General features: G+C 39.2%; 1 protein-coding gene across 8 annotated transcripts in view; it reads left to right on the top strand.

Moving 5' to 3' along the window:
• Nucleotides 1–27,924, top strand: part of hdac4 (histone deacetylase 4) — a 243,633-nt gene that overhangs the window by 107,272 nt on the left and 108,437 nt on the right. For 2 of the 8 annotated variants that reach the window (XM_049485359.1, XM_049485358.1), the window contains exon 1: nucleotides 18,861–18,935. The exons of 3 other annotated variants lie outside the window; for them this stretch is intronic. In XM_049485359.1, the coding sequence (XP_049341316.1) occupies nucleotides 18,905–18,935 (31 nt within the window). In that variant the 5' untranslated portion in view covers nucleotides 18,861–18,904. Of the gene's footprint in view, nucleotides 1–18,860; nucleotides 18,936–27,578; nucleotides 27,831–27,924 lie in introns of those variants that run through there. 3 more of the 8 variants (XM_049485356.1, XM_049485357.1, XM_049485361.1) reach the window with 3 other exon arrangements.

Raw genomic sequence — 27,924 nt, 5'->3', positions numbered from 1 at the left:
GGGTGTTGGCTTTTGTACTGTTATCACATATTGATATCTAAATTGTATCTGCTTAACCAAAGTTATGGTTATGGAAATGCAGCACTGGGAAAAAGTAAGAGACCACTTTAGTTTCTGTTTCTCTGATTTTGCTATTTCTAGGTATATGTTTGAGTAAAATAAACATTGTTGTTTTATTCATGTAAACAACGTTTCTCCTCCTGAGCTTTCAGAACTCAAATAATGCAAAGAAAATAAGTTTATGTTAATAAAGTTTTAAGAGTTCAGAAGTCAATATTTGGTGGAATAACCCTGGTTTTTAATCACAGTTTTCATGCATCTCCTCCACCAGTCTTACACACTGCTTTTGGATAACTTTATGCCACTCCTGGTGCAACAATTCAAGCAGTTCAGCTTGGTTTAATGGCTTGTGATCATCCAGCTTCCTCTTGATTATATTCCAGAGGTTTTAAATTTGGTAAAATCAAAGAAATTCCTCATTTTTATGTTTTTGAGATATCGTATGGCCTTACATACAAACCATGTTAGACATGTTAAAATATTAAGAACGCAGTGTTTGATGATAAGGTGTATTGAGGTGAGTGGTAGAAGTGTTTTTACACAGCGAGTGTGTGTGTGTTTGTAGTCAGTGGTCAGTTGAGTTGAGTGTGGACAGAATGTGTGAGAGTCTCTCTTTGTCCCTCTCTCGCTCGTCACCGTAGGGTCCAGTGCATGCTGGGAACTGATGTCACTGCTCTATACTTGGCCTGCCTTATGTCTTATTCATGCAGATCGCGGGTTTGTGCCGGCTCCCTCTGTCTGTGTATGTGTATGTGTGTGTGTGTGTGTGTTATTGTGTGAACGAGTACAAGCTTGCAGTGTATTTTGTTCTTCTTTGTATTTGGGTGTATAGCTCTTACGCAGTGTGTGAATGTGTGCGCACATAATTATCGTTTTCATAATGTAAATCATGTAAACACTCGTATGTAGATATATTACTGGGCTAACCCGCACAATACATGTCAGGAGTGTACACAGCGAGCTAAAGGATGGGCGTGAGCCGTTTTATTCTCTTATTGTGTGGGTGTGACATTAAATATTCACAGGATCACTGGGCATAATGCTGAATAGGGTGAGACCCTGTACTGTTACCAAAACAAACACAGCTTACTAAACAGCAGAGACACTCTAACAGGTGGAATTACTGATAAAAGTGAGGCAGGGGAACTGATCTGAATTTCTGAACTGTACAGGAACACTGCAAAACCTTTTCACAATAAAGTGTAAAAAAAAACAAAAAAAAATTACATTTAAACATTTAATGCTTTAGTTATGCTTTAGTGAAGCGTAACAAGAAAATAAATGCTCATATATACAGAGTACAAATATTTGTATCTTATTGAAGTAGAAATTATTACAACAGGAAATTACATCAGTTGGTTCTAGAAAAATTCAGTTCTCGTATATGTTTTTCTATATATTTGATCATATTACTATGACTGAAGATGTCAACCTCAAAACTCTGTCCTGTTACCTAAATTAATTCTTAGATCTTATTTATAAAAAAAAAATGTGGGAAAATCACGAATGTGCTCAGCTGCCATTAACTGTGTTTTTCATGTTTTTTCTAATTCTATGCTAAAAACCTAAAAACATAAAAACATAAAAAATAAAAGGAGTGAGTTTCCGTGAGTTCCACTATATAAAGTGATTTTTTTTTTGTCGTAAATATCATTGATTCCAACATACAGTCAACCATTTCAATAAAATGAAGACTTTCTTTAAAGAAAACCAAAGGAATTAGTGGACTTGCTTTTAAACATATTTTTTAAATGTCACATGAGTTTTGGTAACAGGACTGAGAAACATGTAACCACACTGCAAAAAACTAAATCTTAGCAAGTGAAATTTTCTAAATTGAAGGCAATAAATCTTAATTTTTTCTCTGATAAGACTTTTTGTCTTACTAAGCATTGTAAGTGTTAGATTATTTTGCTTATTTTAGGGATAATTATCTTAATCATTCTTACTTAGAATTTGTACCTTATTTTAAGTAATTTGAACTCAAAATAAACACAATCAAGCAACAATCAAGTTATTTTGATTCTTGTGTCCAAAAACAGTGACTTTTTTTGCTTGATTTAGGTGTTACTTCACTCATTTTAAAACGTTGCCATTGCTTTATCGTAAGAAATCTTACTAAGAAAAAATTGCTTACCCCATTGGCAGATTGTTTTGCTTAAAATACATATATTTGTCTTAATTTGCATATATTTTGTCTAGTTTTTGCCAGTGGATTTTTTTGCAGTGCATCTTTGGCTTAGAGACCTTAGGAAAAATTAAGTAAAGCTGCCTGAGTTTGGACCAGTACATGTGTTAAATGTTTAAATACATGTGTTATTAGATTCAGAGTTGAAAAATATGAAAAATAATCAGTTTAATTTGAAAGTAGCAAAAAGCACCCATTCGGTGGAATGGCCCTTATACAAATCTATTAAGGATTTTTTTTAGTTGACTCTTTGTTGAGTTGTTTTTTCTCTCTGATTTAAATGTTGTCTGTGTCTGTTTTACTGTATGAGCTTGTCTGATGCTTGATGAATTACTGCATTCTGCAGAAATGAATAGCACTTTATTACTTTCTTCAGTTTTGAATATTGTGACCTAATTATTCTGCTCTGTGGTCCAGCTTGATTGGCTGAGGTCACTAGTGTTTGCATTTACCACTCAGCTCATTTGCATAAGCACTGCTTTCCTGACTGTCGGTGACTGATGCATGCCTTCCTCCTCTGCTGTGATTGGCCGCCTGCTCTTCCCTAGAGCAGCGAGAGCGTCAGGGTTGGTTTAACGTCGTCAGCACTGTGTTTGTTTCCTGCGATGAGTGGGTAATGAAAATGAAGTGAATATGGAGATGAGCTTTTGACTGCTTGTTAAACACCCACACCGAGCCGCTGGAAACCCGGCCCACTCCGCATAAACATGGAAATGTATTTGCACCTGTTCCCAGATGCACTCTTTATTGCCTGGTACAATTGCTTTTGATGGGGAATCGCTCGCATGGGCAGAAGAGACGGGATAGGTCAGCGTATGTGTGTGTGAGAGGAGCGTTTGGAGTGTGTTCTGTTTGAAGAGGAGGTTCTGACGCCCCTGATGACCAGAGCACGCTGCTGAAGTTGATAAAGACAGATTTGCCTGCATATTAAATAGGCTGAGTGTGCGAGCCTGGCTCATTCATTCAGAAGCACCGCAGCCTGCGCGCCATTCAAACTGCCAGCACTGCCGAGAGTGGCACGCTTAGGGTGTGTATGTGGGTGGGTGCAATATACCAGATACATCTCACTCTAACACTGCCTCGCCTTTACAGTCTGCCAGAACACGGCTCTCCAAAAATGTGTCCCTGCCTACGCCCAGATACACTCAAGCACACCATCACTACTCTTTAAAGGGGCTTGGCCTTCACTTAATGTGTTATGGTTGTGTGTGTGTGTGTGTGTATCTGTGTATGTGTGTATAATAAGTGTTAATGCTGAAGAATTCTGTTCTTAGATTCACAAAATAATTTTATTATGAATAATTTCATAAAACATAAAAACATTTGTATTGGCATCATATGTACAGGGGTTGGACAATTAAACTAAAACACCTGGTTTTAGACCACAATAATTTATTGTCCCAAGAGATAGTTCTGGTGGAAACAGTAGAGTTATGGTGCACATTGAATTCTGCCGTGATTTGGGCAACCGTGGTTTTATGTTTTTTGGATACAATCTGGGTTAGCACCCGAACATCCCTTTCAGACAGCTTCCTCTTACATCCACAGTTAATCCTGTTGGATGTGGTTCGTCCTTCTTGTTGGTATGCTGACATTACACTGGATACTGTGGCTCTTGATGCATCACAAAGACTTGCTGTCTTGGTCACAGGTGCGCCAGCAAGCCGTGCACCAACAATTTGTCCTCTTTTGAACTCTGGTATGTCGCCCAAAATGTTGTGTGCATTGCAATTGTCCACCAGGCTGGTCATATTTAGCCATGAAACCTCCCACACTAAAATGAACACAGGTGTTTCAGTTTTATTGTCCAACCCCTGTATATCATTGATGTGTTCAGTGCACTCTAGAGCATTTTAAGATTAATGTTTAGGTGATGCAGAACTACTGCACTAAATTAACTGCTATTTTAAACTTGTCTACATTACTACTATACAACATAATCCAGGTAGTTTTCACCTATATTTCTACATTTTGTACATTTGTGTGGTTCTCCATTTTTGTAGTTTTGTAGTTCACTTTCTCACACAGTGTAAATCTAATATTTGTTCTTCAGTTTATCGCAATAATATATTTCATAATAAGTGGACCAATAGAAATGTTAAATTACTTTGAATCAAATCTTAAACATTGATTTCTATTGAAATATAAGACGTTTTTCTTTAGCTCAAGAAATAGTTTGGGAACATTCACACCGGTATGAGTAGTAAGTAAGTAGTAAGGTGCTATCTTGAGATTATACACTTTCCAGCATGTTAATTGTGGTGTTATTTAACTTCCAATCAAATTGAATTGAAAAAGGTGGTGCATTTTAGGTAAACTGATGAATTAAATAATGTAATGTGATGTCTGAGATTTGGGCTTTTTTTTTTCCAAAGCAACTCGCAAAATTTGATGTAAACTTTCTCAAGAAGCAGCTCAACGGCCCAAACAGACCTAAATACAATTTAAAGCTAAATACAGTAATTGAATATATTTTAGCCATTTGAACATCATCCTAATATGTGTGGACAATGAGTTGTGTTATACTATTTTGTGCGTTTCCCCTCAATTTTTTGATCTAGTTTCAATCTAAAACAATTGCCCAATTAAACTTGAGGAAACCTTTTTCTGTTTTTAGAGCAGATTAATCATAGACAGAGCAGTCTCTTTATTGGGAGCACTAAATTATTTATGTTATATTTAGTTCTCATAAAGGAGGCAGTGGATAAAATCTGGGGTTGACTGAGCTCCAAAATAGAGTACTTTAAACCATAAAAACGGACGTCATGTTCACTTTGGTGATCATAAAATCTTGATCACATGTATTTCTGAACACTAGGCTCCTCCTCTGCCCTGGCAGAACCCGTGCCAGTCCTCCTTCATCAGGCATGCACAGACACACCACTCATCTTTTATGTATGCTTCCCAGGAAGGTTTTCATTGAGTGCAGTCTGGGCTCTAACCCACGCCCTTACCCACGCTGTAGTGTTTCCCAGTACACCCCCGCCCAGTGAGCTTTATAGAGGTGCCGTCTGCATCCCTGCCTGTGTTTAAATTTAATGCTTGTAGACTTAAACCACAGCCTGATTACCAGCATTCAAGTGGACGATCGATACGATATGATTTTAGATTCACCAAAATACTTAAACTTAAAAAGATTAAAAATTCACTCTATCACTGTGCTCATCTGCTATATGATGCAGCTCGGGGGAAAAAATCAAGAGACCGATTCAGTTTTTAAATCAATTTCTCTGATATTGTTATTTATAGGTTTATGTTTGAGTAAAATGAACATTGTTGTTTCATTCTATGAACTACAGACAACATTTCTCCCAAATTCCAAATATAAATATAGTCATTTAGAACATTTATTTGCAGAAAATGAGAAATGTCTGATATAACAAAAAAGATGCAGAGCTTTCAGACCTCAAATAATGCAAAGAAAACAAGTTCATAATCATAAGGATTTCAGAAATCAATATTTGGTGGAATAACCCTGGTTTCTAATCACAGTTTTCATGCATCTTGGCTTGTTCTCCTCCACCAGTCTGCACCACACTGCTTTTGGCTAACTTTATGCCTTTACTCCTGGTACAAAAATTCAAGCAGTTCAGCTTGGTTTGATGGCTTGTGATCATCCATCTTCCTCTTGATTATATTTCAAAATTAAAAAAACTAAAGAAAATTAAAGAAAAATTAAAGAAACCATGTGATGCTAATCTTGAGCTTGTTTTGCCGCCAGAGACGTGAGGAACATTTTACATGTGTATCGTAAAATGGCTTCAATTAAATTACAGTAAATTCTGGAAACAGACATCACACCATCTTTATAAAAGTTTTTTTTTTTTTTTTATAAATAATCCCTCATGCTGGTACTGGTCAGTAAAGATTTTCCGTGACTGGGAGAAGGGCTTGGGTAATGGTCATAAAGACATGGTCATCGATTCTGAAGCAGCACTGAGAGCTCCCGGTGGAAGCACCAGAATATTGACAAACTCAGAAGCTACTTTAGCTCTCACTTTCCACACACACACCCACCCAGTGGTCTTTATCCTGTGTGGTTATCCTTGTAAAATTAGTAAAGGTCATGACCCTCAGATCATGAGTCTCTTAGGGGAATAAACCCTTCTTACAGCAGCGTGATGTGAGAGTACAGCCGTAACCTCTGCTCCACAGGAAAGAATCGGTATCCGGGAACCGGGGAACACACTGCTCGGATTGTTCAGGCAGGGACTTGATTAACGATTTCTACCATGTGGAGTCAATATGAAAAGCTTTTCCTCAACAAGTCAAATCATGTGTTTTGGTCTTGTGCTCACTTTTTTGGCCTGGACTTATTGGATTTTAGAACATTTAGTATGGAAAACTGGGAATCATATGCCTTTTTTCTCTAATAGGGAGTTTAGGGCTGGACAGTAATTCAATATTAGTGTATATGTGTGTGTGTGTATGTATATATATATATATATATATATATATATATATATATATATATATATATATATATATATATATATATATATACAATGTTTCAGTAATGGTAAAACCCCCACAGGATGCTGCCCACATGAACCTGCTGGTACAGTACTCATAGTCTAGCAGTGAGTTCTGATATCCTGTATTTGCTCTGTTGCTAAATTATAAACAGGAGCTGCATGGTGAGTAACGAAACATAGCATGCTAACAAAATATGAAATGTGAGGGTTTTTTTTTTGTGAAGTTTTTAATTGATTGATTTTTTTTTTTTTTCAAGCAAAACAGCACCAAGTGTATTCTCCTCAGGCCAAAATATGGCCATTTTCTGCACTGGAAAAATAAGGACCCCCAATCTTGCAGCACAAATGTGATGGAGATGTGAAGTGGAGCCAATCAGCAGATATTTGTGCCCCTAAGCCCTCCCACTGAAGGAATTTGTGGATGTGATTTCTGCCAAAATTAAGGCTTTGAATACAATACCTGCCTAAATATCTCAATACCAATGCTGAAATGAGACAACAATAAAAAAAACTAAAACACCAGAAATTAATTGAATAATAAAACATCAAACATGGAAATTCTGTTAATAATAAAAGAGCTGTCCATGAAGAGAGACCCTCTTAACCAGAACATCTCTGAGGAAAAAACAAAATAGAAAAAAATGTCAGTGACGGCACTGCTGTGTCTGATTCACTCGCACTAGCATCTAATCTCTGTGGTGGGGCCCTGATCATTGGAGAACAGGAAGAAAGGAAGATAATAGTAAAGTATGCTGAGAAACAAATAACAGAACTACAGTCTGTAATTATAGAACTACTTAATACTTTTATATGCTCAGTGAATATAGACTCTAGGAACAAAACCTAGGTAAAGACTCTAGAAACATTCACATGCCCATAGGTTTTTGCTCAGTTGGTATATTTACAGTAGTATTAAGTTTGTAGGATTTACAGAACGTTGTGTCTTAATTCTTTAAACACAGTTAGGCAGGTTTATAAATTTGCGCATCCCAACAGAAAAATGACATCAATATTTAGTAGCTCCTCCTTTTGCAGAAATAACAGCCTCTAAACGCTTCCTATAGCTTCTAATGACGATCTGTCTTCTGGTTAAAGGTATTTTGGACCATTCTTCTTTAAAAAACATTAAAAACATGTGCACTTCAGTCAGGTTTGATGGTATCTGAGCATGGACAGGAAAATCATGAAAGGAAAATCATAAAAATTATCAGGGGTGCCCCATTTTTGTATATTACCACATGTTTTTATAGTAATATACATAATTTGACATCCTTTCAATAAGTATTGGTTTGTCAAACTTTCACATTGATTTGTTCTCTATGCACCAGTAATGCATCAGTATGGAAGTGTCTCCAGGCCGTGTTTCTGGGCAGTGCTTCATATGTAGTGTGTGTGGAGTTGGATGCTGTTCTCTGCCGTACTGAGAATCAGCGAGAGAGAGTTGTCAAGGGTCACCTTCCCGGCTCAATAGGGGATGGAAGTGGGAGGGGGGTATCTAACACTCAGTCACTATGCCGACACTGCACCTTTTGGCTTACAGTTGACTCCCCCCCGCTCCCCCCGCCCATCCACCCTCCACTACTTTCTCTTGCTCTGTGGCTCTGTCTCCATTTGGCTGGCTGGCTGGATGTGGGCCAGGGTAGGGCTGCAGGCTGTTCCTCATGGCTGAAGCTCTGCAGTTCAGCTGTAGTCCTGCCGCTCCGCCTGCAGTCCCACGGCACTGGAAGAGTGTACTTGTAGATTTAAAATAAGCACAGGTTTAATAACCTGTTGTAAAAAAAATTGGATCTTATTCTGATTCGTAGCTTTAGTTTCTTTTTTTTGTGGAAGTAAATACTTTGGAAATCGTTTTTTATATGAATTAATTTCTGCAGGATTTTGTAATTGTTTTCGAAGGTCATTACCGAGCTGAAAAGCGCTGACGGCTCTTCTTCCCCTGATCTGTGAGAAGTGAATGGCTGTGTATTTTCCTAATGAGAAGTCACCCACGTACTGTACATGTGTTTTTGGAAGAGGGATGCTGGCCGCCTCCACTGCCAGCCCTCACAGATGGCCCCCGAGCATCCTGTATGGGCCACTGAGAGTGGCGCCCTGTCCCCCGCCTTGGCACCCGATCTGGGCCGGGCGCTGCCAAGCGGCGCGGGCAGGAGCCGTGAGACAGCTGCCTCGCTTCTGTCAGACCACTGCGGGTGTGTTGGGGGCAGTTAGCAAGACGTGTCGCTGTGTCTCAGTCTTTCTATCTTTTCCTCTGATATTTTCTCTTTCTCTTTCTGTCTTTCTATCAGTCTCTCTCTCCATCTGTCTGTCTGTCTATCTCTGTCTGTCTTGGTGTCTCGTACACCTACGTGCACAACATGCAGCACGAGGCCATGACTCCAGAACCTTTAAATGATCTCATCTGTTGCAATCCATGACTTTCTTTTTTTATAGCTGTTAGCGTGGAGAATCGATTGCTCGGTCCAGCTGAGATCATGATTAGCTCTTATTTTCCTTAACTCTGATCCACGGATGGAGCTATGAGTAAAAGAAGCAAAGAAGTACTGGAGTTTCAGTGTTGGCTGAAAGGAGAGAGGTTTATACCCTCACCTGTGGAGTAGATCTGACGCAGTGGTGGTACTCTTGTTTTTTTTTTTTTTTTTTTTTCTCCCCCAAAGGAACCCCCTAAGTGGAGTCAAATTCATAGGACTCGTTCCCCCTGCAGAGCAAAACCATAGCATTCTGTGCCGGTGTGGTTCCTTTGGACCAGTTTTGATATCTCGTATTTGCTGTGTTGCTAAAGTCATGCAACCGTTGCTGCCATCCGATGTGTCCAAACCCCTATTCCTACTCTGAATTCAGAGTTAGAAAGTTTTTAAACAGAGAATGCTAACAAAATGTGAAATGGAAAACTGCTGTTTTTTTTTTTTTTTTTTTTTAGAGAGAGAGCTCTCAGACTCTCTTGTCTGATGGACAAGTCTAGCCAGACGCTGACTGTCACGATCATTACAGGATTCTTAAAATGTCTGAAAACTTCGAAACCTTAAATTTGAGGTTTTAAAAATACTTAAAAACATCCTTATTCCCATTTAAGGAGGCCTTAAATTTAATTTTGACAAGTATTAAATGTTTTTTTTTTTTTTTTTATTCAGGCAGAAAACGGTCCTGCTTGCACACTACCTGCACATCAACTATGACCGTGAATATCTCCTGCCATAGTCACGCCTTAATTTAACTGCTTGCAGTGGAAAACATGGTAATGTGTGACTTGGTCTGAAAACATCAATTTTCGCAGGTTGTCAGTAAACAATACAGTCAGTAAACAATACGAAGCTCCTGCAAACTATGAAACAATAATATCTAGTTAGGGACCTAACTTTCCACGGAAGACTCGGCAGGCTCCAGCCATGCAATATGATGCAAACTGAAATTGGTGTTAAAAAGGTCTTACTGCGCTGTCCACTGTGGGTAGTAATGCATCCTATGATGCATTCCTAGTACACACATGACACTGTGGATTGTATTGGAAAGTTAAATGCCAGCAAAGCTTTGCAAATGGAATGTCCCATCCATCTGACTCCCACTATCAGTCATAGCACTATCAGCGTGTCACCTTGCAATGAGCACGCTGACCAGTGCTGACCAGTGATCAGCCACACTCACATGATAACACCTTGCAGCTAAAACACACACATGGGTGTTTCCAGAGGTACATCTTTGACTTTTGGTACCAGGTGACTTTTGGCATGACTGTTTTGATTCCACATAGAAAGATCACTCAAAATTTTAAGTGACAATTTCAAGAATTTAATGGTTCATTGCAAGAGACTCTTTCACTGTATCTTATTCATTTAGCCATGATAGAGATTTGTGTAATAATCATCGCAAGCGTGTGTCAGTTTGAACTTATCTCAACTTTGCATTCACTTTACATTAAATTGGTTGGTACAGGACCATTTCTACCTCTTAAGATTTTCCATTTGACTCCATCATGACCAATTGATTGATTGATTGAGCAGTTGATTGCTTAACTGGTCATTGTATTGGGCAGCTTATGAGCACCATTGCCAGTCAGATGTTTGGCTGTGTCTCAGGCTGTAAAAGCTCTGAGGCTGCTGCTGCTGCATAATGCACTCCAAATGTATTTTATTATGTGACTGAGTCTAATCACTGAAGACCGGCCTATGTGCTGTAATGGTGCTGGAAGCTGAACGGCATCAGCCTTCAGTCTGATGGATCAATAGGAATCGTGCCGTCTCTCAGTTCTGTGCTCCAGGGCCACTCCCACGGACTTTCCAGCACTCACCAGTTGCTACCTAATTTTCTGTGTATGTTTTTATGCATATTGAAACATTACACCTTTTGGTGTCCAGCCAGGCCATGAGCTTCTTTTTAAACAGCTACTAACACATCGTCATGGTTCAGCTAGAGAAGAAAGTCTTTGGAAGAGAATGCTATGTACAATTTTGTTACATCAAATCAAATAACAGACACTAAGTGATGGAGGAGAGGGAGCTCCACCCTACCACGCCAGGCCTTTTAGGCTCCTGGCAATAGATGGCTGTTGCATCTCTAGGGATTGAACCTGCAGTATGCTGATGATGAGTCCATCACTTGGACAGTAGGGTCGCTTAGAAGTTCACTTAAGCAAAATTGTTTCATATTTGTTTCAATGCAATGTTTTTTTTTTTTTTTGCCCTTAAATTTCACATGAGCTAATGTTCATTATTTGCTGGCTACATTGGCCTTTTAGCTCCAGCTCTGCCTCTTTATACAGCATGTAATATCTAAACAGACTGAACACATTTGTGGTACGAGATTTGTGGTACCCACCTCTTGTGGGTGTCATTAGAGTAGGGCTGTGCAAGAATTCAGTATCAACATATATTACAATAAAAATCTTGTATAATATTTGAATACACACATTATTTATGGAATCCATCACTGACTGATTACAGAGTGAATTACAAGAAATTAAGTTCATTTTTAGATATTTGTAGGCACAGACATATACAGTAGATCTTAGCAGTTTTTCTGTGGCTTTTATATTGTGTATATTTATTACAAATACATTTTGAGTCATTTAAGTAAGCCTTAAGTAAGAGTGAAGAAGTAGTAGTTCTTCTGAGGGAGTTTTTCCTTGCCTCCGCACTCACTGGGGGTTCTGTATTCTGTATTTTCTATGTTTAATGTTTTGCCTGATTCTTTGTCCTGTGATCATGTTTCTGTAAAGCTGCTTTGTGACAACACAAGTTGTAAAAAGCGCTATACAAATAAATTTGATTTGATTTGATTAGAATCTTCCATTTGTGATTTAATTCTTTTTTTTTTTTTTTTTTTTTTTTTTTACTTTTTATATTAAATGATGTGACAAAGCAGCTTTACAGAGATACGTGTCCTAGCCTCTTGTGAGTAAGAACTACAGTGATAGTGCCAACAGTGACAAGGAAAAACTCCCTCATACTAAGAGATATAAGCCTTGGGAAGAACCAAGACTCAGTAAGAGGAACCCATCCTCTGTTGATCGACCTGGACAACACATAAAAACAGCAAATAACAGAAAAAAACAACTGTACAGAGAGATAATGGAGCTAATGTAGCTAATGTAGAAACAGGTTATGAGTTATGAGTGTGAATAGGTGATGGGCACATGCTCTGTGTTAATGATACAGAGATAATGTAGAGCTATAGCTAATGTAAAAACAGGTTATGAGTTATGATTTATGAGTATATGATGGGCACAAGGCATTTTTATCAAATTGCTCACCTCTAGTGTAAATGTTGTTTTGCTCAAGCAGTGCTGTAATGTGTGTAGCAGCTTAGTCATGCTCTATGTCTGATCTGAGACCAATCACTCTAGCCGAGACTGTACATTGTGTGATTGGCTCCATTCCACTGTCTCTTGTCTCTAAACTGTGATTAATGATAACATGATAACAGGAGGTGCTGTGACTGGGCCTGACCCTGTGCCCAGCGTGACCTGACCGCTCTCCCACACATTCATGTAGTACAGCTATCAGGCATACAGTTATCAGAGCGGGCCGTAGCCTTTAAACGACCCGGGGAGACTGGGAGTTGGGGAGATGGAGAGGAGATGGAGGGGGGGGGTGGCTGAAATATGGACAGAAAACAGTGTAGCTGTACTGTATGGCTGCTGTCTGCTGTGCCCCCATATATAAGCAGGGCTATCAGGACTCATGTAGACGCACATGTAGGCCATGTGCTTGAGCCCAGGCTGATGTCTGCTTTCCTTTATGATTTTTCTCAAGTGGTTAAAAATGGGTTCAGCTGACAGACACTGAGATTCCCTCATGTTTTTGTCTTCCAGCAGGGTGGGCAATGTTTTAACCTACTTCAGCTGTCTGTGCAGTGAGCAGGATCTGCTCCCTCTCTCTCTTTCCTGCTCTCTCCGAGGGCAAACAGCTTTCTTTTTATGGCTTTCTGAATTTTGAATGGGAGTAGCCCTCTGTGTTTGGTTTACGGAGGAGGGTGGGGTTGGATGGGGGGGAACAGGTCACGACCCCTTTTATCTTCCCGACGCTGTCTGTCTGGAGTGGGAGTGGAGTCAAATTTGGGTTCTCTGTTTCTTAATTTGATTTGGTGTGCCTCCTAAGGTTGCGTTTCTTGGAACGCGAAGTGCTAATGTTTGATTGGTCGTCTCTAAGAATAGATGAAAGCGGTGGCTCTCATTTGCTCTCATTCACTCACTGTCACTCAGTGGAGTGGAAGAGCGACAGAGGCCACAGCTGCTGCCACCATGGCTTTCCTGGAAGTAGCTTTTCTTTCTCTCTCTCTCTTTCTTAGTTTCTTTTTTTCTCTCTTTCTATCACTATCTCTCAATCTCTCCCTTATTCGTTCTCTCTCTCTCCAGCTCACTTGCTCACTTAATCATGCACTCATTCACTCTCTCGCTCTTTCTTTCTCTCTTTCCATCACTGTCGTTTATGCCTCCTAATGTGAAAGGCTTATTTTGGCTGTCTTTAAAACTTAAAAGCCATTCAGCATCCTCCGATGTACTTACCATATGCATTATTGATGTCTTCTATAGGGACAGACCTCTGCGTGTGAGTGTTGAGTGTCTGAATGTTGAGTAGAAGCTGCTAGGCCAGACTTACTGTCCAGCAGCAAGGGCTCTCACTGCGGTTTAGAGAGCTTTGTGATGAGCAGTTCTTCCCCCTCGGAACAAAGCCACTGAAGCCACATGGCCAGGCTGGACCGAGGGAGTGGTCAGTGCTGGGACTAGCACTCTGGGCACTCTGATGTGCTGGACAACTGGGCTAATGGACAAGAATTGCCTGCCATTTCAAGCAATAGTTTTTTTTTTTTTCCCCAGAAATCAAGAATATGCATGCTTTTACTCTTAGCCTGGATGTAGACATACAAACACATGTTCTGAATTGAGTCTGAAGCTGGCGTCTTGAGTTTTGCACTGGAGCTATGCTTTGTTTTTTTTCCAACAATATGCATCGCAATATTAAACAATGCAGGACCCGTGACGTCACCAGCAGCCCCGCCCCCACCCGCGTGCTGTCTCGCGTCAGAAATCCGGACCAACTGAGAGCTGAGTCAGCGATTTAGAGTCAGCCGAGCACTGAAAACTCGAGTAAAACAGTAAAATTACAAAATCTACCCTTTTATCATGCATTTAAATGGCATTATAAAAGATAAATAAGAACATTTTTCTTTGATTAAAAGTGTGATTCCTGTAACTGGAAATATCTGCGCAAAACTGTGCCAAACTAAGAGGCACAGCTTTCTACAGGCTGCCAATGGCTGTGCCCAGCCTTGTTGAGGCCATGCAGTTAAACCTTGTGTTTACTCCTTCATTTTGAGATGAGTTATTCTTTCTGTCCGCAGAAAACAAAAAAACAGCCTTAAAATGCTTTCGCATGCCAGCCCAGCAGGGATATGTTTTTTGCCCCATTCCTCAACAAGCAAGTGTAACGACCAAAACAGACCTAAAAACAACGCAAAGCTGAAGCAGTTACCTAGTGGGTGATTAGTTTATTTATTTTTTTACGCTATCTTTGCCGGTCTTTAACAAAAACTTTCAAAATGAGTTCTCAGAACCTCCCACCCTCGAGATACAGAGAAAGTAGAAGTTAAGAAAAAAAAAACATGTGGATGGTGTCTAAGTCAGGGTAAAGTACCGACTCAACTGTTCATGATGTGGATAGATTTAGTGTATTGTTTAAATTAGGCCTGCAAAAAGCACATTAAAATTTTTATTCAGCGCAAATGTTGAGCAGATTTCTGTTACTTCTTGTTTACTACTTTAAAAAAATCATTTAAAGTTAAAAAGCTGTACAATGCTGTTGAATTGTAGCAAATTAAATGTGTTGCATTAGTGCACCAGATTTTTCTGAGACATGCCCAGCTAGCCCCTCCATCTGTTAGCTAACCCTTCCTCATGGGGTGAATCTGAAACATGTGGTTTAAGCAGGATTTTTATACTAAAACTGATTGCTCCTCATAATTATTTAGCCCAAACAAAATGTTAGGTTGCGTCCCACTTCTCCTTCAAACCAGATAAGAAGAGCTGCTTCTTCTGAAGCTTCATGGTGTGTTTGTGTGTGTGTCTGTGTGCGTGTGTGCGTGTGTGTGTCCTGCTGCTGAAGAGTCTGACAGTGACAGTGATTGAGAAGAAGACAGCTCTGCTTTTGGAAGATGCAATTAGCAGACAGGCCTGTTAAATGAGCAGACAGAGGAAAAACTGCTCCCAACTTTGTTTTTCCACAAATGTGATAATTACAGCTCTTGAGGGAGCACGCAGGCTGGAGTCGGCCCAAGATCCCCAGTTTGGTTCTGAGTAGCTCTGGACTCACTATTACTCAGCTAATGATTCAATGATTCTAAATATCTACTGTTTTTTTTTCAGTTCAAGACATCCATTTTCATATCATTCTTATTATTATAAAAGTGTCTTGGAAAAGCGTTTATTTTAAAAGAGTTTATTTTAGATAGAACCATCAAAATCGATAGACTCATAGAACTTTTTACACAAAGTTTCTAATAATACGCTGTGTGAATCGATCCAATTTACAGTTTTTGTAAAATTATTGTACAATTTTCACAATAAGAGTGAAAGGGGGGCCCAACATTCCATCCTACACACCAGCTCAGTCTGCGTGTGGAACACCTTCTGTCTATCGCTCCTTAGTACTGTATGGCTAACTATATGGAGAAGCTGCTGGATAAAACATTACATTACATTACATTACATTACATTACATTTGGCAGACGCTTTTGTCCAAAGCGACTTACAATAGTCAAGTACAATGTAAAATAAGTTTAAAGGTAAAACATCTTTGGATAGGGATAAAAGGAGGTCAAAGGGGAATAATAGGATAGAGGAGTGAAGGAGGGGAAGAAGGAAATGAGGTTAGAAGTAGTTAGTGTGTTAGAGGTGTTAGGAGAGTAAGTGCTCTTTGAAGAGCTCTGTCTTCAGGAGTTTCTTAAAGATAGCGAGAGATTCTCCTGATCTGGTAGTGGAAGGTAGTTTGTTCCACCATTGGGGAACTCTGTATGAGAACAGTCTGGATTGCTTTGTGTGAATGTTTGGCAAAGCGAGGCGACGTTCATTGGAGGAGCGCAGCGGCCGGGAGGTAGCGTAAGCCTTCAGGAGCGAGTGCAGGTAGGAAGGAGCCTGTTCTGTCATCACCTTGTAGGCGATAGTAAGAGCTTTGAAAACAGCTATTGGGCAAAGGCTTTAGTCACCCCAAATGGCTTTAACTGGCTGTTAGCATCATGATTAACACTTCCCATCAGACAGAAATAAAGAAATATATGATTTAAAAATATATATTGCTGCTATTGTCCAGCCCTATCGCTGAGCGAGATTAACTAGGTTTAGTTCAGGCTGACACAGACTTTTGCTAATAGTGTATAAAAAGTGTGCAATAACTATTTTACAATGTGAAGCAAACTGCGTCCAGTCTAGTGTGACTGCGGCTTAATGCTCGTCATTCCGCACTATATATTCACTATGTATTCACCAGTCGCCAGGTCTCATTGCGTCTTACTCATTGAGTAAAGGCAAATAACCATAACCATCTCATTACTGCTGCTGTTTGAGGCTGAGGATGTATTATTACTCTCTTGTGGTATTAATCATGTGGCAGCGTGGCTCTCCGGCTTGTGTTTTACTACAGGGAAACTCCGCTGTTATACTGTGTGAGACTCAGCTCAGCTCCAGCGCCTTCCAGTACATAAAGACACAGAGACAGGCTACATCAATCAACTGCTCCAATCAATAATGAATGATACACTATTTCACATATTTGAGTTAGGCCTCTTTGTCCTGAGGGAAACGAGGAAAAAAAAAGCTTATAGTACAGAGACTGTATATATCTCTCCCACGTGCTCTCTCTCTCTCTCTCTCTCTCTCTCTCTCTCTCTCTCTCTCTCTCTCTCTCTCTCTCTCTCTCACTCTCTCACTCTCCTCGTGCTGCTCCTTGTTTACAGCGGGGCGGTTGTTATTTATTTATTCCTCTCATCTGTCTGCTTGGCTGCGGATTTGTACATTCAGACTTTATCATTACAGCAGTGCTGCATTATTTACCGAGCATGCTGAGAGAGGGAGAGAGCGATGGTGTGAGAGAAAGAGAGAGAGAGTGATGAAGAGAGAGATAGAGAGAGAGAATGGTGAAGACAGGCTGAGAAACACAGTAACAGTAACAGTTGTGCTGGGGTTTGGGCTTGTGAGAAATCTAAGGCCCTAACCTGTAAATACTTCATACAGATGTAGATATTTATATTTGTAGGCTGAATTTTGTCTGTGCATTTGTCCTTTTTTCAGTTCATCCTTTTTTTTTTTTTTTTTTTAGAACCTTTTTTGTTATTTAGTATTTTTAGTTTTTAATGCATCAGTTCTGAGCGTTTTTATCCCCAAACTATCTGATTAACTAATAATTAATTCAGTTAATCCTGACAACTTGTCAGATCACAAGATCTAAAATTAGCTTGGTGTGCAGTGTTGTGCAAGGTCAGAAGATTCATGCCTGCAGAACCAATTGAAGCATGTGTTGAATTCCAATCTGTGTGCTAATGTAATGTCGCCATTCAAACGTGTTTTCTTTTTTTTTTTTTTTTTGTATATTTTACCACAGTTGCTTCCGACCGTGCAATGTGATTGGCTGAGAGGTGTTCTTTGATTGCCGTTATCAGCCGGTAACCGAACCGCACTGTAACCGAATCTCTCCGTGTATTGCTCCCCCACCTACAGCTAACCTAGCAACGATGCAGCGCTTACAAGCCAAACAGCGCAGCTACGAACAGAGCAGCAATGGAATTATTTTAACCCGCAGAGTGTTTATAACCAAAAAGATCATATTTTCTCGTCCTCTTTAACTCTTTAAATCTTTCAATAAGCAGTGATACTGGAACTGTGGTATAATCGCAATAATACACTCAAAGTTTGTGCCTTAACGTACAGCAGTGTCAATCCTTTGTGCCAATCTAAGTCCATCACTCAGCACAGTGCAGTGAGTATCAGAATACAGCAAAGCTAGAAAACACCACTAACAACACAACTAGCTCCATGGTGATGTTATGCATAGGAATTGATAGAGTGAGCAATCAAAATGAATCAATCAAAGCAATCAAAACATTGCATCTGCATGATGTTGCATTACCAATTTTGCCTTGAAAGTTTAATGTGGTCTTAAACTATTAAACCTACCCTCAATTGTTATGTGTGAACAACAATAAAAAGCACTAATCATTCTATCTCAAATGACAACGTGTTTGGGGGAAAAAAGGTATTTAAAAACATGATTTTGTAATTGCCCATTTAAATAGTTTGTCATATAAAGGGAATCCTCTTATTTATGCTTCTTTATCTCTCTAATCACTCTGTGATTAGTGAGCTGTGGCTGTCTGTAATGTTCTTCCCAGACTGAGGAGTTGTGGAACGTGCACACCTGCAGATCTACAGTAGAGCTGCTCGTCAGCTCTGCGTCATCTGCTGAACGATGTGGGAAATCAGCATGCTGTACCTGCAGGTCAGATCATGAATTCTGTGGTATTTCTTGTTTGTTTGTTATTGAGCAACTTCTGCAGCAGAAGTGGCGGAACAGAAAGTTCCAGTTCCAGGCTGGGATTAAGAAGACTGCTTAAGCATTGTGGGAGCAGACGGATTTGTTTACAGTGTTATAAATCACTGTGTTGTGGATTTTATAGCAGAAGTGTTATAGTGGAATATGTGATGAGGTTACGTACAGCTTACTCCTCTTCTGGTGAGTAATGAGACATCATAGGAGTGTATTTGAGCATGCTTTCTTAAAGGCAGGTGTTAGGTTGTTTAGACTGTTATTGGAGAAAGTAACTGTATAGTGTGTGAAGATAAATCAACATGGTGATTTGATGATTGTGTGACACTAGTAAGGAATAGGGCTGTCACCATGTTTTCCTTTTAATTTAGCAGGTCTTGTCACTGGTAGGTGACCTGTAAAGCTAAGCTAAGTTAAGTCTGAATGGCGTAAGAGCTAGTGCTTAGCACGGTTAGCTGCTAATGCTGAAGCTGCTTCAGCAGTTGAGTGATGTCAGTGAGTCACTCTTAGTCACTTTAGTGATGTCATGTCAGTCTTGATCAGTTATTACAAACAGTTGCAAGTATTTGCAACAAAAATTAAGTCTTTTTCACTGTAATCTATTTTAAGTTTATCTGTTCCAGTACCTTTTTTTATAAGGTAAATGGGTGGGTTCAGACAGAAGATGCTATCTTCAAGGTATCAGATCCAGATGTAAATATCTAGTAATAAAAGCTGAAGTGTTGATCTTTTGTTTTTATACTTATATTTTGATGGTTAACTTAAATGTATGTCTATTAAAAAAATAATTAGATTGGTCTAACTGTTCTAGTACCTTTAGAAAAGACTGTAAGAATGTCTGTTGGAGATCAACTTACAGGTTTTTTACAACCTGATCCTGTGGTGATTTAGCTTCACAGTTAGCACAAAGCTAAGTGCTGGACTGTATGCTTGAGACACTTTAGCCTTGTCATTCCAGTGCTACAGTAAAGAGCGTTCTTTAAACGCTGTACAAGTCTCTGCTGTGAGAAAGGCTTGTGGTGAGAGAAACATTGTACAAATTACATGTTTGGTTGACCTGTTGCTTTGAGCAGAGCTCCAGTGTTTTCTTTAGCTAGGCCATAGACAGTACACACACTCACACACACACACACACACACACACACACACACACACACACACACACACACACACACACACACACACACACACAGAGACTGCGTAACCCTGCTGGGAGGTTCCTTTTCCTGCAGTAACTTGCATAGCTTTGCATAGATTCTGTTTGTACAAGTGTATATGATTGTTCCCGGTGTGTTTGTGCTAAAAATAGCTCTGCAGGAATCGGATCAGGGATCCGTGGAGCTTTCCGAGCTGTCATCGAACGGGAGGTTCACGGAACGGGAATTCCGTTCACAGCTTTATGATTTACATGTGCTCTGTTTTTGGCACAGCAGCGGTGGAATAAAGCACACCTCACAATATTTCATTTCTTTACATTTTTTTACTTGAATTCTCTACTTCTTTTGGGTTCTGACAGTTAAGGGTGTGTGTGTACTGTGTGTAAGTACTGTCTGTTATGAGTTTGATCCCTGGGTGTGTGCACACATCTGAATGTTATCAGTGGGATCAGTGTGTGTGTGTGTGTGTATGTGTGTGTATGACGTCAGTAGTAGATAAGGGCTTTTTTAACTATCGGGTGGCAGCAGTTTGTCTGGCCGTGACTCAAAATAGAGTCCAGTTCACGCACTCACTCACTCGCTCAGTGCAGAGAGAATGAAAAGTGTCCAAATGCAGAACTGCTAAGTTTGTATAGTAAGTTTGTGTAGTAGTAGTAGTGTCATTTGGTTTGCACACTTGAAATCTAAATTTTTCAATATAAATATATCCCATCAAATATTTTTTTGCAACCGTTATGCACAATTACAATATTTAGTAAAAAAAAAAAAAGAATTATGAAAATAGTAATAATAATAATAATTTGTGTTTTTATAAACAAATATGCAAAGAAACTGTAGTTGATGCAGGCTACCATGTTTAGAAGTGGCATCAGAATTGAGAGATTTAGCTCTGTGGCTTTGCTTTAAGCAGAATCATCTATTTAAGGCTCTGTTGTTTACAGTTCAAAGATGCTTTGCATTTTAAACAGTGGCTCAAACTGCACGTCTGCATGTCCGTGCATGCAAATCCACCAGACAGTTCTGGAAGAGCAGAGCCAAGTCATTTGTGTCTTAAAAAAATATAAAACTACAATATATCATTTAGCATAGATATCACAATGTACACATGTGCAATAGTCACATTGCGGAATGTTTTGTGCAATGTCACAAATGTACCAAATGTACCATTACATTTATTAATGTAATGACATATTGGATTATGGAACTCTAGTAAAATTTGGGAAATGTGTAAATTGCAGAACGATAAAAGATCACAATGTAAATTTTTCACAATATCATAAAGCTGCTTTTGAAAAGCTACATCATGATCAGACCATGTGTAGGGTCTGTTTGCGTTCTTATTTGTGTATTACAAGGAGTAGTTTATTAATGCATTTGATCAAGTGTTCTCAAAGTGGGTTTTAATGCAACTGTCTTGCACTGTTGCCTAATATTATGATGCAGTAAAACAGTTGCAGAAGAGTGCCCACAATGCCTTTACACAAGTGAGCTATAAACATTCATAACTTGTTAGCCTCTGTTATCTCTCTATCTGTATTATCTATATAAGAAAACTTCATGCCCCTTCAGTTGACTGTATTTCAGGAATAAAGAGGCTGGTGCGGTCTTTGATTGCAGCCCTGCTGTCGCTCAGTGTGAGGGTCAGTGTGTGGTATTGTGTGCTGTGTTGTGTGGAGCAGCAGTGTTGGGTGCTGCGTTTGGGTGTTGACTTTCTGTTATTGTTTGCTGGGCGTCTGTGTGTGAAAGTGATCTGTGGGATATTTATTTCAGCGCAGTATTGCTCTCTCCCTGCTCGCTCGTAGCCAAACACGCTGGCTATTGATTAACATTGTGCTGGAGTAAATGTGCCATTGATCGGCCGCTTGGTTAAGTGCTGGCCATAGCCCCGTGTCCCTCTACCCCTTTTCTCCCTATTTCTCTTTTGGCCCTGCAGCCCCAAATCCTTCCATCCATCCATTCATTCATCCAGAGTGAGAGCGAGAGTAGTAAGACATTTAACTACACTCACTGTTTAACTGAGAAACGTTTATTCCCTCTCTCTATTCTGAGGCTTGGTGTTTGGAGGAAAGAGTGGCCTTATCTGTTGCTTGTTGACCTGGAGCCACATCACTTGTTTCTGATCACTATATCACATCTACACATCTTGTAGAGTTGGGAAGAAAATGACTGTAGTGGGCACTTCCCTTCTTTTTGTTTCTAATTTAAAAACTAGGCCACCAAAGGAGTCACCAAAAAAAAGGTCACGCACACTAATATTTTGTTGGACCGCCTTTAGCTTTGATTTTGGCTCACATTCACTGTGGTATTGTTTCTTTAAGCTTCTGCAATGTCACAAGTAGTGCTGGACGATATGGGAAAAATCATACATCACGATATGGAATTTTTTATATCACGATAACGATATATATCATGATATATCACATTTAAGTATGTTTTAAGTTATTCTTCGAAAAATATGACAAAATAATATTATTGCTTACTTTTTTCAAACTTGATTTCAAAGTGACAAACTAAACTTTCACAAATGAGAATTACTACCTTTTTGTGCAGCAATATATATGTATCAAATGAAAACAGATGAGGTAGATGCAGTAGCTATTTTTTCAAAAGAACAATGCGTCTCTATTGTTCAGCTCTTATAAGTTTAATAACGTAAAGCATGTCACAAACCGGCGTGTCCGCGCGTGTCCATCATATAATGTAAAGCAGCGTAAAGCATGTCTCAAAACCACATTATGAAGCTTTTTTGCAAAGATTACTTTATTATCACTTATATAAACCGAGTTTATGCAAAGTGACCACGCCAATACATTTCATCGTAGCCTACTTTATATATTTGCATGAATAATTGATGAAATGGCTGTAGAAACGATAGGGATGATAGAAGGTAAGTAGAACGATAGACACGATATTTCAATCCAGTGTTGACTTAATTTTTTATCAAGATCTTTCAGCATCATTGATGATGGTTGTCTGACCACTGCACAAAGCCTTCTCCAGCACATCCCAAAGATTCTCAATGAGATTAAGGTCTGGACTCTGTGGTGAACTCTCTCAATCTATGTGTGAAAATGATGATCTCATGCTCCCTGAATCACTCTTTCACAATTCCAGCCCAATGAATCCTGACATTGTCATCTTGGAATATACATGTGCCATCAGGAAAGAAATTCCAATGATGGAATAACCTGTTCATTTAGTATTTAGAATTCATTTAGTCAAACTAAAAACGAATTTCTATTGATTTAATAAGACTAGAGTTTTGGTTTAGGGTTAAAAGCCTCAAAAATGTAAAATGCGTAGTTATTCGTGCTTCACTTTATTTATTCTGTTTAAAATACCAGCTGCCTTTTACACTAAGTAAGATTTTTATCACAAATAAGCCCACATAAGATCAACACTTGTTAGAATGTTCTTCTCTTGTAGAAGTAGATGTGAGCTTATGGAGTGATGAGATTTCTCTATGCTGTACACAGTCTATAAAACCCTCAAATGGCCAGAACATTTCAGATTCTCTCTCTGCTTCTCAAAAAGCCCCTGATGGCTTCATCCATCTCCGGCCTAATCGTCTCATTTCTGATTCTGCTAAAACGTCTTCCCCCAAACTCGACTCATTTCAGCCTCATTATTCAAAGGAACAGTTTTAATCACTGTTTTTCTTCCAGAGAAGGACGTTTAAAGTCGTCCAGATTTATTAGCTGCTGAATGAGGTGGGTCAGACCTGAGAATACTTATAAAGCATGCAGCCTCATTATTGTCCTATTTATCATTCAGAGCAGACGTCGTCGTTGTGCGTCTGCCTGCGTGTGCGCGTGTGTGTGGGAATGGGAGTGCTAAGCGTCATGCTCTTATTGCAGCTTTTAAAATTTACATCTGGAGCTTATTGTGAGAGACGTTACCTGTTTGTCAGAATTAAGCAGCTCGTAATTTAACCAAACTGTGCTTTTTCAGTATCAATATGGCTGAATCCTCTGAGGATGTTCTTTCCGGATGGCCTCAGTGTGTCTGGCTGTCAAGTCGATGAATCAATCAGAGAGAATCTCTGAATGCTGCTCAGCTTGAGTTGTCTTTTATAAGTTCAAGTCTTTTTTTAAAAAGCTTATATCTCATATTTAGCACAGAATAACTCTTACCTAACACACTGCATGTCTGTGTATTACTGTAGCCTCACTGGAGAAGTTGAACAGTGCTCTGTAGCTATTCAATTTTTGTGGTGCTGCGGTATGCTACTATCAGCCATAACAATAAAAAGGTGATTTTTAAAAAAATTGATTTTCCTTCAAACTGTATTCTTTAAGGGTTGGTAAACATTAGGCAGCAAGAGAACAGTTCTTGTGCTTGTAGATGTTGTTTTGAAAGCTGGTTAAAATTGACAAGTGTAATTTAGCAACCTTGGTATCCTTCCTTATTCTTCCTATTTTTTTTTTACTTCTTTTTTCGTATATTCCACACAGTAATGCACACCAGATTAAAAAGCACACCATCAATAAATATCTGTTTTCTGGTCTATTTTAATACATAAAATGCATTGGATTATAAGGTGCATTATTCGACAGTAGTAAGGAGCGGGATGTCATCATGTTTTCTTTCTAATTCAGCAGGTCTCACCACTGGGAGACTTTAAAGCTAAGCTAAGAAAACTGAAATTCTTAAGAAAACACTTTATTTTAAAGTCAAACGAGCACTGGATCTTGATATACACAGATTTCTCTCCTGAAAACTGTTTATGTGGGTGAGTAAAGCGTTTTTTTTTTACTTACAGTCAGCCTTTGATTTGCAGATTTCCACTAAGGCTAGCTAGTTAGCGATTAGTGGCTAATGCTAATACTGCTCCAGCCTTGGTGCTGGAAAAAATTCACTGAAACTCCTGTATAACTCTGTACTTCAGTGGAATGGCTTTACTGCCCCTTACAAGCTGACTGGTCAAATTCATACATAAGGCGCACCGGATTATAAGGCGATTTTTGGGAAAATTAAAAGATTACCAGCATAAACAATAATTCAAAAAACACATTTAAATCTTTACAGTAAAGTAAATAACCGACTGCTTTTAATATGGGAAAAGTGATTATAACAGTATAGATTTTTTTTTTTTATGAGGATATTGCTGTGTCACAATAGTATTTATTTTGTGCATTACAATGTGGCACACCCATAGTGGTAAAAAAAAAAAAAAAAGTAAATCTGCACAATTGCAGATAAAACTGCTGCTGTTCATGGGTTCAGTCTGTTTGCTGGGTGTTAAACCACCGCTGATCACTGATTCTGTGGAAGGAAGTGCTGCCCGTGACCTCTAACTGAAACCCTGAGCTTTAGTGAAGGCAGAGATAGCTGTGGAGGTAGGATGTTTCTGGAGAAATGCAATATTTTTTTTTTTTTTTTAACACAGTATTGATTTTAGATTGGTAGCACACTGTGTTTAATTTAGTGTTTAAACCCTGTCTATTGTTAGATATCACTGTTCAGATTGTAGAAATATCTCCCTACAATTTGATAAGTTTTTTTTCTTTTATTCTAATAAATGGCATCAATATTTTTCTTCTATCATTCCTGTGAAGCCTGCAAATGTATTCATTCTAAAAACAGGGTGTCTGTTCGGTCTTCCTGGAAGTTTTTTTCTGGCCATGACAGCTTTAGATTGTTGCCAAAGCCAATGTGGTGCTGCTAATGGCACTGATAAAAGAACTACTGCCAACATGAAGATATCAGAACAAAGGAAACTTAGTTTTTATCTACTAATTCACCCAACTGAATTGGAACTGGGGAGCTGGCGAGGTAAAAGAAAGAACAACTGAACAACAACAAAGGAGGTGGTTTCATTCCGGTTCCAAACAAACTCCAGAGCGGTTCGATTGTGGTGAGAATGTGATCCGACCTCCATTCGATCCAGCTGTCAAAAATGCTCCTAATGTTTGAGCTAAACAGCTGTTCAGGTGCAGTTTAACCTGATATATTAGACAGACAATTACTACAGCTTTTAAAGCTGATGTCCGTAAGTTTTGAAATTTGGAGGATTTAGGGCCCTCTCTGGTGAGAAAGGGTATTTGCACAGAGCATGTGGAAGAATCATTTTAAACTGGGCAGGTGTGAGGATGAATCTGATTCCAGGTTATGTTCAGAGGATGTAAGAGAGTTATTATATATGGTTGTCAGTTTTGTCAGTGTAAAAATGAATGAGCTACTGAGCTCTGAGTTTCCCTTTCTGAAGTCTGGATCCTCTTTTAGAGGCGGTACGTGTGACTAAGTATATAAAGACGTGTGACGTGGCCAGAAGAACTCGAAAAGTGACCTGACACCCCAGTTTTTAGAATGAATATATTAGGCTTAGCAGGGATGGCCGTTCCAGCACACTGATACCATTAAACACAATATTTTATCCCCTCTCCACTCAGAAATGCTTCTGCTTTCAGTTGAGAAACAATGTAATACGGACTGCCACTTTAACTAATGCATATGCTCCATGCTAATCTGTGTTCACACTGAGTGCAGTTCAGTAAACACTTGAAATAGATCACTCTGTGTGAGTCTGTACAGCTCTGGAAAAAATAAGAGACCACTTCAGTTTCTGAATCAGTTTCTCTAATTTTGCTATTTATAGTATATGTCTGAGTAAAATAAACATTGTTGTTTTATTCTATAAACTACAGACAACATTTCTCCTAAATTCCAAATCAAAATATTGTCATTTAGAGCATTTATTTGCAGAAAATGAGAAATGGCTGAAATTACAAAATAGACGCAGAGCTTTCAGACCTTAAATAATGCAAAGAAAACAAGGACATATTAATAAAGTTTTAAAGTTCAGAAATCAATATTTGATGGAATAACTCTGCTTTTTAAGTTTTCATGCATCTTGGCATGTTCTCCTCCACCAGTCTTACACACTGCTGCTTCCACTCCTGGTGCAAATATTTAAGCAATTCAGCTTGGTTTGATGGCTTGTGATCATCCATCTTCCTCTTGATTATATTCTAGAGGTTGTTAATTTGGTAAAAATCAAGTAAAAACATTATCATTAAGTGGTCTCTTATTTTTTCCAGAGCTGCTTAATGTGAGTTTCACTTTTTGAATAGAATTACTAAAATGCATTAACTTTTTAATGACATTCTATTTTTTTTTTAATTCACCTATAATTTTTCTCATGCTCAGTGCAACTACTCATTCTCAACAGAGAGAACTCTAAATCCCCTGAACTTACAGACTGTCACTTTAAAGCCTCACAGTGTATTGCCTTGTTTACAGTATCACAGTATATTAGTTGTGTAATAAATGTGTGAGAATGAAAGAGAGGAATGAGGCTGTTTAAGTGCTGGAGACTCGTTGCTTCAGTGACTTGGTAATCTTTTAAATTTTTCATAAAGTGCTTTCTATTTTGGGTGCAGCTGAAAAGGCCCTGTTGCTGTGCGGGTGTGTGTGTTTGTTAGAGTGTAGTGATAATGAGAGAGAGAGAGAGAGAGAGATGGCTGGACCTTCTGTGAATCTGGCGTGTGTTCCAGGAAACGGAGCAGCGGTGCGCATAAACACTCGGTATGCCTGCGACGGCTCTCTGATGTCACCAGCGGAGGGAGAATGAGCGAGCAAGCGAGAGAGTGAGAGAGAGAGAGAGAGAGAGAGAGAGAGAGAGAAAGGGGAGGGGACAGAGGAAGCTAGAGACACAGCCTGAGGCAGAGCAGAGCGCAGTCATTGAGAGAGACCGAGGAGAGGAGTGAGTAAGCGAGAGAGCGAGTGAGAGGAAGACTTGCCTGTGTTTTGGTTGCTGACAACTGGTTTGGTGTGTGTGTGTGTGTAACAGAGAGAGAGAGAGAGAGAGAGTGTGTGTGTGTGTGTGTGTGTGTGTAAGCGTACACCGCGTCCTGGGAGTGATACACTGTTGTGTTCGTACTTGAACATCCGCTTTCTCGCTCTGGAACTGAAGATCTAATGGGTAAGAGCTCTGTGTTGTAAGTACAGTGCTTAGCTGTGTGTGTGTGTGTGTGTGTGTGTGGGGATGAGTGAGTGGGTGGACAGAGTGTGTAGAC

The sequence above is a fragment of the Astyanax mexicanus genome, chromosome 11 (assembly GCF_023375975.1).
Source record: "Astyanax mexicanus isolate ESR-SI-001 chromosome 11, AstMex3_surface, whole genome shotgun sequence".
NCBI classification, from domain to species: Eukaryota; Metazoa; Chordata; class Actinopteri; order Characiformes; family Acestrorhamphidae; genus Astyanax; species Astyanax mexicanus.
Note: the sequence above shows the minus strand (reverse complement) of the source record. Positions and strands in the feature narration are given on the sequence as shown.